This window comes from Rhinoraja longicauda, chromosome 1 (assembly GCF_053455715.1).
Source record: "Rhinoraja longicauda isolate Sanriku21f chromosome 1, sRhiLon1.1, whole genome shotgun sequence".
Lineage (NCBI taxonomy): Eukaryota > Metazoa > Chordata > Chondrichthyes > Rajiformes > Arhynchobatidae > Rhinoraja > Rhinoraja longicauda.
In genome coordinates this window covers 65,912,135-65,924,701 of record NC_135953.1, presented here as the reverse complement: position 1 = coordinate 65,924,701, position 12,567 = coordinate 65,912,135, and the positions used below count along the sequence as shown (strand labels likewise).

General features: G+C 43.2%; 1 protein-coding gene across 5 annotated transcripts in view; it reads right to left on the bottom strand.

The window, feature by feature from the left end:
• Positions 1-1,841: 1,841 nt before the first annotated feature.
• Positions 1,842-12,567, bottom strand: part of LOC144593493 (BTB/POZ domain-containing protein KCTD8-like) — a 192,177-nt gene continuing 181,451 nt past the window's right edge. Inside the window, exons 2-4 of one of the 5 annotated variants that reach the window (XM_078399152.1) lie at positions 10,261-10,323; positions 3,992-4,065; positions 3,545-3,882 (exon numbers count right to left, since the gene is read on the bottom strand). In XM_078399152.1, the coding sequence (XP_078255278.1) occupies positions 3,682-3,882; positions 3,992-4,065; positions 10,261-10,323 (338 nt within the window). In that variant the 3' untranslated portion in view covers positions 3,545-3,681. Of the gene's footprint in view, positions 3,903-3,991; positions 4,066-10,260; positions 10,324-12,567 lie in introns of all 5 variants that reach the window. The other 4 variants (XM_078399170.1, XM_078399160.1, XM_078399141.1 and 1 more) reach the window with 4 other exon arrangements.

The window sequence follows — 12,567 nt, the reverse complement described above, 5'->3', positions numbered from 1 at the left end:
GGGACAGGCCCTTAAAGGAGATGTATCTCGGGTAAAAATAATTGGATCGAACTTCCAGACAGACGTGAAGGTGGTCCTTATACCTGACAATAACACTGTATGAGCCAGAGATGTTTATGTTTAAGACTGGAGCGACTAGGTTTGTATACACTGGAATTTAGAAGGATGAGAGGGGATCTTATCGAAACGTATAAGATTATTAAGGGGTTGGACATTTTAGAGGCAGGAAACATGTTCCCAATGTTGGGGGAGTCCAGAACCAGGGGCCACAGTTTAAGAATAAGGGGTAGGCCATTTAAAACAGAGATGAGGAAAAACCTTTTTAGTCAGAGTTGTGAATCTGTGGAATTCTCTGCCTCAGAGGGCAGTGGAGGCCAATTCTCTGAATACATTCAAGAGAGAGCTAGATAGAGCTCTTAACGATAGCGGAGTCAGGGGGTATGGGGAGAAAGTAGGAACGGGGTACTGATTGAGAATGATCAGCCATGATCACATTGAATGGCGGTGCTGGCTTGAAGGGCCGAATGGCCTACTCCTGTACCTATTGTCTATTGTCTATTGTCTATTGTCTATTGCTAAGCTAACAACTTCTACAGTCCCTCAGGTGCTTGCCAACACTATTGAAGTGGAATGCCCTTGGTCAGTTGTTCTCCACCAGAATGTTATATATTCATACCACCATCACTGGCAGCTTTCTCTCCGTGCACTCACAGCAGACCACGCAAGATAGTTCTCCAAGAATCCTGGAAGCCTCCCTTGAGTACTTGTGTCACCCGGAGAGTTGTGAATTTGTGGAATTCTCTGCCTCAGAATGCAGTGGAGGCCGATTCACTGGATGCTTTCAAAATGAGAGTTAGATCGAGCTCTTAGGGCTAGCAGAATCAAAGGGTATGGGGAGAAGGCAGGAATGGAGTACTGATTGTGGATGATCAGCCATGATCACATTGAATGGTGGTGCTGGCTCGACGGGCTGAATGGCCTACTCCTGCACCTATTGTCTATGTATCCATGTATCTAAGTACGCATGCACAACAGTTCGCAGAGGCAACAAAAGACACAATGTGCTGGATACCTCAGCAGGTCAGGCAGCATTTCTGGAGAACATTTTGGGTCTCAATCGTCACCTATCCATGTTTGCCAGATATGCTGCCGGATGTGTGGAGTTGCTCCAGCACTTTTTTAGTTTAGTTTATAAGGTCATAAGGGATAGGAGTAGAATTATGCCATTCGGCCCATCAAGTCTACTCCGCCATTCAATCATGGCTGATCTATCACTCCCTCCTAACCCCATTCTCCTGTCTTCTCCCCATAACCTCTGACACCTGTAGTAATCAAGAATATATCTATCACTGCTTTAAAAATCCATCTTTGGTGTGTGGGAGGAAACCAGAGCACTGAGTGAAAACGTATGTGGTCACAGGGAGAACATACACACTCCGTACAGGCAGCATAGGTAGCCAGGATCAAACCCGGGTCTCTGGTGCTGTAAGGCAGCAACTCTACCACTGCGCCACTGTGCCACCCCTTATTCTGGACATCTTCAGAGGAATTTCTACTCAGGAACATTTCCAGTCATTTCTGGCATGGGATGAATGGTAAGTCCGTGAGCACCTTTCGGGCTTCCTAATGTTTCAGCCATGCCAACCACTGCCATCAACATTGCTCTATCTTAAGAACACTGTTCTCCACGCCCCACATAATAGCTGACTTCTGTTACTCCCTCGAGCAAAATTATCCCAAAAGTGCCAATGTGGTGTCTGTGAACGCTTTGATGGTTTTGTAAGCATGAGTAATTAGACGGGTGGTAGAGTTACAGATAACATCTTTATTAAAGACGGTAATTCTCAGCTAAACAGCAGCGTCTGGCACAATAACATATCAAGGTCATACCACACGACACACTCAGTTCTCAAAGGCATACTGACACATATACAGTACAACGAACTTCCATCAGAACTGGGAAAAACTTGGAAAGTTAAACAGGTTTTAAAATCTAGAGATTCGGGAGTGGGCAGGAGTGAATGAAAGGGGAGGAACGTATTACAGTGGAAGGCAGGAGAGGTTAAAGGCAATCAACCTTAAACATTATCTGTTTCTCTCTTCACATATACTGCCCAACACGTTGAATATTTTAACTCAGGATAGTCAGGTATCTGCAGTACACTATCTTTGTAGGAATACAAGGAAGCTGGTCCCGGGGAAGGTTTGAATACACCGATAATCAAACTAGTTGGATTTCTCTACAACATGTGGGAAAGTTGGTGGATTCCTTCATTGGTATTTTCAAAGTGACAATGGTTTTCCATTATTTGCTGGGAATCCACTGCACCTGGAAACAGACCTGGGAACAAAAAAAATCCTTAACACACAGAGAACACTTTCATGCTTGCAACCAGGGCACCCGCATTCCAAAACTAGCAATTTTGAAAGGCGCTGTTTTTCAATCTTAACAGATAAAGAATGAATTTCGGTAAAATAAAACATGTTCGTTATCTTAACTTTGTTAAAACAACGTAATGCTAAAACTTAAAAGAAAAATTGTGCATTATTCAAATGTATTTGAACTTTAAAAGTTGGCATTTAGTCTTCACGTCTTTATTCAAACTATTAAATTAAGGAGTAGGAAGTTTGTACGTTCTCCCCATGACCAAGTGGTTTTATTCCGAGATCTTCGGTTTCCTCCCACACTCCAAAGATGTACAGGGATGTAGATTAATTGGCTTGGTATAAGTGTAAATTGTCCCTAATGGGCGTAGGTATCGTTAATATGCAGTGATTGCAGGTCGGCATGGACTGGGTGGGCTGAAGGGCCTGTTTCCGTGCTGTATCTCTAAACTAAACTAAACTAAAAGTTGGCATTTGGTCTTTGTCGTTATTCAAATTGCTAAATTAGGAACAAATATTCAAAGGGTTCTACAGCCAAATTGTGATTTCTTATCTTTAAAATTATTGTAATTACTTGTTTTCATGAAATGTCACTGAACTGCAGCTGACTACCACTGGCAGCTCTGATCTGGGAGGGAGGGGACTCTGAACACAACCTTTGAAGTTTTCGAGAGGTGCATCACATCCAATCATTAAGGCCATGAATAACCATTTCTGACACATCGATACACTGGTGGAGAATCCATTAGTTTTGCAACTGTTATTTCTCAGACTGCATTGTGCCACATCAAATTTATAAGCTAACCCATGAGCAGTCAGTAGATTACATCCAATGTGTTAATTTTGTATGCATTCCTCAGGTGTGGACTACAAAACCACAATTCTTCACGATCAACTTCTCAAGACATTTTGCTTGCAATCTTACCACAATTTAATGGATAGGGCAGGAGGAATAAGACAGACAGCAGGTGAATGAGAACCACAGAACCTTAATTTCAAACATTACTCAAGCTGTAGCAAGTCCTCCTTTTACACTTTAAAGTCCATATTTCTGTAATAGTTCAGACTGCCACGGGCGCTTGCGTTCTGGAAACTGGGTGGGGATTTGGATCTTCCTGAAATCCTGGATGCATTCCTTCATTTCGTCCTCAGCGCTCAGCTTCTCGTTGATTTTCTTTTTGCAGAGGCTCATATCTCGGGAATTGTTCATCAGTGTTTGAAAGAGTTCACTGTTTCTGCGTTTGTCGGGCTGTTGCAACCTCTGAATGTGGGCTTTCTTGGGAGGCCGATCCAGGGTCAGGGTATTAGGTTGCGATGTTGCAGGCTGCGTCGCCACACAAGCGACGTTGTCCTGTGGAGAGCTGGCCTCCGACTGGCTTTCACAGCTGGAGGTGGAGAGCTCGTTGCAGGAGGTCCCACTTTCCATTCCTTTCTCGCCCTTGAGCTGTTTCCTGCTGTCACATTCGGACTTCGGAGAGGCCGGCCTCTGCAATCCTCCTGTCAAATTTAGAACAGGGCTGATAAAACAAAAGATTATTCACAGACATTCATTCCCATTACTATGTTTCACTGCATCATGCACAGGCACAAGACAACATAACTATACCTTCCTTTTGGAGTCACTAAGGCACGACGTGGAAGCTCTGTGGCACGACACCCTAATAAATAGTTCACAACCACCTGAGAAAAAATGTGCATGAATTACAATCACGTTCAAAGCCTAACGCCCTGTAACACAAGAAATTCTCCGACCTGGGTGCGGGCAAAATGAAGAGGGACTGCTCATTTGTCCCATGGGATTAGATGCAGTACGTTCCCTCAGTGAAGAAGTAGGACCTCGGTTCATTTCCTATAATCTCCTGTAAGGTTTTTAATAGCTAAAGTAAACTACGTTTACAATTCCATTCTCACACCTGAATTACTTTGAGCAGGACAATCTTTAAAGCAATACCTTGTAAACAAACATGTTCTTTTACACCGTATCTGTTGAGCAACATTTTTGAGCTGTACTTTTGCCACAATTGTATCTTTGGTAACGCCAGTGTGATTGCAACATTGCAGTCACTTGTGAGAGAGGATCTATTTAATAACGTCTCGTCTCAGAAAGGGAAACAGAGACCGAAGAGGATAAATTGCTCAACCTCCAGTGTCACAAGTTCACAAGTTATAGGAGTAAAATTAGGCCATTCGGCCCATCGAGTCTACTCCGCCATTCAATCATGGCTGATCTCTGCCTTCTAATCCCATGTTCTTGCCTTCTCTCCATAACCCTTGACACCCGTCCTAATCCAAAATTTGTCTATCTCGGCCTTAAAAATATCCACTGACTTGGCCTCCACAGCCCTCTGTGGCGATGAGCTCCACAGATTAACTACCCTCTGATTAAAGATGTCAAGGTGTCACTGAGTCTTCCACTGGGCAAAGCAGCTCCACAACATTGCCTCCAGCAAGCCTGCATTAGTATGGCCACCTCTGGGATATGCTCATGTCAAGATCTCTGGATGAGAGGAACCCATTCACCAACCTGAGGAAAAATGTGCATAATTTCTTATTGTTCCCGAGGTCTGACACCCAGTAGAGTCATAGAGTCATACAGCGCGGAAACAGGCACTTCAGCCTAACTTGTCCACACCGACCAACATGCCCCATCTACACTAGTCCACCTGCCTGCTTTTGGCCCATATCTCCCTAAACCTATCCTATCCCTGTACCTGTCCAAATATTTCCTTAATGTTGCGATAGTATCTGCCTCAACTACCTCATCTGGCTGCTCGTTCCATACACCCACCACTCTTTGTATAAAAAAGCTACCCCTCTGGTTCCCATTAAATCTTTCCCCCCTCACCTTAAACGTAGGTCCTCTGGTTCTTGACTCTCCTACTCTGGGCAAAAGACTGCGTGTTTACCTAATCCATTCCTCTCATGATTTTGCACACCTCTAGAAGATCACCCCTCATCCTCTTGCGCTCCAAAGAATAGAGTCCTAGCATGCTCAACCTTTCCCTATAGTTCAGGCCCTCAAGTCCTGGCAAAATCCCGATAAATTTCCTTTGAAGCCTTTCAAGCTTGACAACATCTTTCCAATTACATGGTGCCTAACACCAAACACAATATTCTAAATGTATTCTCACCAATATCTTTTATAACTGTAACATGACCTCCAAACTTCTATACTCAATACTCTGACTGATGAAGGCAAATTCAGTAATTCAAGAATTTCTCAGGTCTGGGTTTGAGAAAATTATGATCAACTATTGAATCATTCCTCAGAACTTGGCACAGCAGATTTCTAAATGAAAGGAAAGGAGATGGATTTTATCATTTGTTCACACCAATCATGGTATGGATGTTTGTCAATAAAGGTAAACTATGGATAATTCCAACAAAACTTTAACTCCAAGAAGAATAAGGGGTGATCTTATAGAGGTGTACAGAATCATGAGAGGAATAGATCGGGTAAACGCACAGAGTAAAACTTGCCCAGAGTAGGGAATCGAGAACCAGAGAACAAGATTTAATAGGAACCTGAGGGGTAACATTTATTCCACAAAGAATGGTGGGAGTATGGAACGAGCTTGCAGAGGAGGTAGTTGAGGCAGGTATTATCGCAACATTTAGACAGGTACATGGAGAGGATAGGTTTAGAGGGATCTGGGCCAAATACAGTCAGGTGGGATTAGTGTAAATGGGACATGTTGTTCGGTGTGGGCAAATTGGGCCAAAGGGCCTATTTTCACACTGTATTCTATGATTCTATGACACAGTATCAAGAGCATCGAAGAACTTGCTTATCAAAAGAAGCCCTATGTCAATACAAATGTGTTAAATTCCTGAATTGCACTGGATTCTGGGTGAGTTTCATGGAGCTTCGTATGGCATGGCATTTTTGGGGGATGAGGGATTAGGAGGTAAAGTGAGAGAAGTGGAGTGTGGTTACTGGAACCTGGAGGAGAACCAGGAAATGAACGGAGCACAGCACACTGGCAAGAGATCGGCAAAGAGAGAACCATAGGAAAGCACAGAGCACAAGAGAGCCATGGAATGGAAGGCGGAGCAGCAAGCATGACCCTCTGATGAAAGAAGATGTTTTGATGTCAGGGTTTTGTCTTTAGCAGATTGAACTAGAGGCTGTAAATATGTGTGAATAATATGGCTCAGGGGATGATCAAAGTGATGCTGGAGAGGGTGCATGCCAAAAATGGATTTAGTTTATTCCAGGTTCCTCACAGACTGTACCCATGTGCACAATAATACACCCATGATCAAATATATCATGCAGTGACTTCACCGCTATTTTCACATATACCTCACTTTAAATAAAAGGAATAAAACTAATTTGCAATATGAAAAGCTGAACTGTTCTTTGAATTTGCTTCAAAAGGACTAAGGATACTAAAGGCATAACAGATGTTGTTGTAGCAAACATCTCTAGGCTCAGTGAAAGGTCACCTCTGGACTCTCTTCAGTCATCTTCAGTGCCAACTACTCTTCAATATTTGCAGGACACATTCTAAGTGCCAAACAATTACTGCTGATGTCTCACATGGAAAATCAAAACTCGAACCAGCAAGAATTGCAATATTTCTTCTCAATAACTAAATTACCACAGGTTCACCACTGATTTTTTGACAACCGATTTTTTGGCATCAACTTTAATCCAGACAAAATTCCGAGAGCGCACTTGAAATCCCTACCGGACGTCCCCCTAAAAATGTGGTGCCTAGGCCGGGTTAAGCGGTCGATCTCGACCTCATCAGGACTTCCGTGGCCGGTCAGTGGGTCGTATTTGCCACCCGCGACCAGGGCTGTGGAAAACGTTTCCGGAAGGAGCCGACTGATCTGTTCCCATAACCAACTCCCGAGGCTAACTTCGTGGCCTTGGCGCTAACCTTGGCGGCCCAGCGGACTGTTCCAGTACAGTTTGATTCCTCTCAGAGGCCGTGACCTCTGTTAGTCCAGCAAAATGGATAATCCAGAAAGATAGAATGTAGAAATAAAGAGCAGCAGATGCTGGTTTGTACCATTGTTAGACACAAAGTGTTTGAGTAACTCAGTGGGTCAGGCAGCATCTCTGGAGAAAAAGAATGAATGATGTTTCAGGCTGGGACCCTTCTTCAGAAAGGCTCTGTAACCAAAGGTGCCGGAAAATCGGTGGCAGATCTGTAGTAGTCTGGGAACTAGGGGATTGCTTTGCTGTGCGCCTGTGCTCTGTTCTCCTTGGCCACTTGGAGTTCTAGGTTGCGAGCGATTTCAAATCCCCTCGACATTCCCACATTGACCTGTCTGTCCTCGGCCTCTGGTGAAGCTAATTGCAAACTGGAGGAACAGTACCTCACATTCCGCCTTGGTAGTCTACAATCTGATGGCTTGAACATTTAATTTGCTAATTTCAGATAACCAGCTCCCCATCAGTCCCACAGCTTCTTCCCCACCCACTCCACCTGCCATCACATACACACACTCATCTCATCAGATCCCCTCTCCTCACTGTTCCCATCTTTGCAACCCATCTCCTTTATTTGATCCCATACTCCATCCTCCTTTCCCATCAGATTCCATCATCTGCACCGCTGGTTAACTCCAGCAATTACGTCCAAGACTCTTTTGTTATCCAAACTCCTCTCTCGTCTCCTCATGCTGAACTCCCTCTGACTCTATCCACTATTCCACTCCTCCTCACCTGCATCCACCTATAACTTTCCCTATTCATGCTCCACTCCACTCAGCTCTTTACATTATCTCCTCTCCACTCTTTCAGTCCACAGTATAGATCTCGATCCAAAATGCCAACTGTCCTTTCCTATTCCTAGATGCTACCTGACAATATAAGTCCCTCCTGCAGTTCATTTTCATTTCAGGTTCTGGCATCTGCAGTTTTTTTGTGTCTGGCATCAAGCCTAATTTAGGCATGGTCTCTGGGCAGAGGGAATATTCCCCATTTCCAATCATGTTACTCAGCAGAGGTTAAAGGATAGCAGATACAAACTTCCTGATTACTCAGCAACGGTTATCCAATCAATAAAAGTGAAACATCGTATCAATAATAAATGTTAACCGGACATTTTGCACCATTTTTGTCCCTGCATTAAATGTTTCCTCAGTAAGTTGTACAGAAAAGAACTGAAATGGTTCTTGCTGAGCATTGCAAAATAGCTGCACTGCTTTCACAATGGGAAATAAAAGGCTCTAAAGTGGGCTGGGAGACAAGGAAGTGAAACCCCTCAATCCAACTCAAGACTGAGAAATATTTTGTTTTTTATTCTAACTTCCCGAAATGGACACTGTTTCAGAAATCTGCTAATACTGTACCCTTCTCATCAGTACAAGGTGGGTATTTAACTATTCAATACGCCAGCTGTTAAGCATATGTACATTACCCAACAGAGATGTGCTGGCAATTATATTAGTACAGGCGTTCAAGGCTCAAGTCTGATAAAGGTGTTTGGCCCTTGGCATAAACCCAGGAATAGTTTCCTGCTCAAGGATAATGCTGGATCGCCTGCAGAGTCCACAACCTTCTCTGCTGTTACCATTGGTTTGCAATCTCACTGGGCAATAGATAACTTTCATGTTTGTTCCACTCAAACTGCATTTACCACATGCAATACAAACTTCCCTCATAGCTTCCTGTAGCTTAGTGTGCATACTCATTCCCTTTCAGTCCTGTTGGAGATGATTTGAAATCAAGCTTTTAGAAATAAAGTACTTCATTGTAAATAATTTATTACCAACAGTAATTTATTTATTAAGGTTAATGTTGCGATTCACTTGTTGGTTTGATGCCTGGATAAGCCATATTTATTTTGCAGAAAAAAGACACAAAATGCTGCAGTAACTCAGCAGGTCAGACAGCTTCAGGTCTGAAGAAGGATCTTGACCCGAAGCATCACCGATTCCATTTGTCCAGAGGTGCTGTCTGACCCGCTGAATCACTCTAGCATTTTTTGTCTATCTTCGGTTTAAACAAGCATCTGCATTTCCTTCCTACACATTTATTTTGTAGAATATACTTTCTACCAGTTGACTATATGAGAATGACACAACGTTTCACCTGTCACTAGTAGTCAATGGGCATTCGATCTCAAAGTGGTGTCAGTTAAGCCAACTGAACAATGCGTAAAATGGACAGACTGGAAAATCACGTCAGTGAGCAGTAATCCACCACCAACCATTGCCCATTACTGGTTAACAAAATAGAAATTTACAGCAATCTTTCTGAAGTGTTTAATTGCCCTTACCCTTGCTTAAACTTGAATGATCAATATAAAGTTCATGAATCTAGTTCGCCAACTATTGAAATTAAGGCAAACAAGAATCTGTAAAAGTATTTGATAAGCAGCTACATAATCAATTGACAAATGGACTGCGGGTGGCAACCAATATACTGTTGAGCTTTTGGTCCCATGGCAGCCTGCATTGTGACTTCTTGGTTAATATATAACCAAGAATATTTGGTTAATATGGGATGTTCATACACACATCCATAGAACACCTGGATAAGAGAGACACCTACGCCAGACTTCTATTCATAGACTACAGTTCTGCTTTCAAAACCATTATTCCATCTAAGCTCATCTCCAAACTCATGGAACCTGGATTCAACACTCACCTCTGCAGCTGGATCCTCAACTTCCTGATCAACAGACCACAATGAGTGAGGATAGGTAACAAATCATCCTCTGTGATAATCTTCAACACTAGTCCCCCACAAGGATGCGTTCTCAGCCCCCTTCTTTACCCATTATACATCAATGACTGTGTCGCCAAATACCATATCAACTCAATTTACAAATTTGCAGACACCACCACCTGAGTGGGCCTGATATCACATAATGACGAGATGGAGTATAGTTGGGGAGATTGAGAACCTCTAACCTGGTGCCGAGACAACAACCTTTCCCACAATGTCAGCACGGCAAAGGATATTGTGGTCGACTTCTGGAAGCGAAGCATACACATACATTGATGGCGCCAAAGTAGAGATGGTTTAAATTTTCAAGTTTAAGCTAGACCAAGTGGACCCATTGGGCCCAAACCACTCCTGCATTGGTGCAGCAGTCTCTCCTCCCCCACTCCCCCCTCCCCTACTCCCCCCTCCCCTCTCCCCTCCTCCCTCCCTCCCTCCTTCCCCAACCTTACTTGCCGCTCCCCCTCCCTCCCCCCTCGACCCCCTCCCCCTCTCTCCTCCCTCCATCCTCCCTCCCCCCCTCCCTCCCTCTCTCCCCTCCCCCTAGGGTTGCCTCTCCTGCATTGGTGCAGCACCCTATCCTCCCCCACTCCCCCCTCCCCTCTCCCCCAGTCCCCCCTCTCTCTCCCCCTCTCCTCCCCCTCCCTCCATCCCCTCCTCCCCAACCTCCATTCCTACTCCCCTCCCTCCCCTCCTTTCCCCCTCCCCCTCCCCTCCTCCCCTCCCCTCCCTCCACTCCTCCACCCCCCACACCCCAGATGACAGACAACAGATGAAAGTCAACATAACCCAAATCAAAACTTACAGAAATATTTTTTAAATTAAAAGGAAAGAAGGGATGAAATGCATTGAAGATGAAAGGGTACTTGAATAACACAGCACTCAGTATCAATGAGTAAGGGCCATGGAATATGGGGACGTATTAAATATTAAGTTGATGCAATAAAATCATTGTAATTATTTGAAACTGCAGTATCCTTCTTGGCTGACTAACTGTTCATATATGCTTTCCACAAAGTCCAACTATTTCTTTGTTCAAACCATATCCATCACTGCCATTGCTAATGCAAATCTCAGCAAATCCATTTCTAGAAATTCCATTCCTGGAAAATCCATTCCTATCCTAGCCTGTCTTTCATCCTCAATGCTACATAACTAAAATTTTCAAAACACTGTACTAATTTTGTAATCTTATCATTTTTCCACCACCCAACAACTTGCTGACCTACTTTGACTTTTAGGTCACTCAGACTTCAGTTTTAGTTTTCTAATTTTTGTGCTGTCAAATATCTCCAAGGATTTGCCTCTCCTGATAGAAACATAGAAATATAGAAAAATAGATGCAGGAGTAGGCCATTCGGCCCTTCAAGCCATTCAATATGATCATAGCTTTTCTCCCCATATCATTGATTCCGCTAGCCCTAAGAGCTAAATCTAACTATCTCTCTTGAAAACATCCAGTCAATTGACCTCCACTGCCTTCTGTGGCAGAGAATTCCACAGATTCACAATTCTCTGGGTAATTTGTAATCCTACTCAGTAAGTAAAGCTCCGATACTTTATTTTCTTCTAGTTCTGATCTGTTAAACACCTCTCACATTTTTTTTATTTCATTGCTACTGTTTCGTCATGGATATAAGCTGTAAACTTTGAAAGATTCTTCTTCAGCCTTTCTTCAAGATTCTCTATATTCCCTATATTCTTCAAGATTCTCTTTGCAAACTACGATTTTGACTGAGCTAATCCTAATTCCTCCATCCATGGTTCTAACCTACTGGAGCCATGAAAGGCACTTATGAAGTAGGTTGGGATGTTCTGCTATAGGTTTTGATCAATGAATGCAAATTGTTGTTTGTTCTCTAACCGATTGATATTCTGAATGTGATTTATGTGACTTTTGAACGAATGCATTTTAAAAATAGGACGTTGCACAGTATGTTGCACTCACTCACCGCTAACAAACATCCACTTGCATTATAACTGATGCAGTTAATTGTGAAGCAGCAAAATCCTCTCTGCAGCCCTCGAGGAGAGGTTTTTAACATCTCGTATCAAGTTAAATCTAACTTAAATGGGGCTGGAATTAAAATGGCAGAAAAAATTGCTGTTCAGTAGTTACTGAAGTGAAGACAATGGAGGTTGTTGATGTAAAAAAATGCAGTACAAGAGGCTAGTACAACTGAAGGAGCTAAATAGGTCTTCACAAACTCAAACAAATTAAAATGCTCCTCGTATCATTGCAACCGTTAACCTTTGTGGAGTTAAGTGGAATTGAGGACAAGTGAAATTTGTCAAGTGTTCTCGTTAAAAGTAACCAACAACAGCAGCAATTAAGGCAAACACTAAATATAAAAGTCCCGTTTAACACATCTGCGCCTACCACATTGGTGCATCAACCGGCACTGCACTTGGAGAATCTGGTTGTGTGCTGCTCAGCACGTTGTTTACTTCAGTGACCATGATGTCTGGATTCATGATTTTGAATGATAGAACAC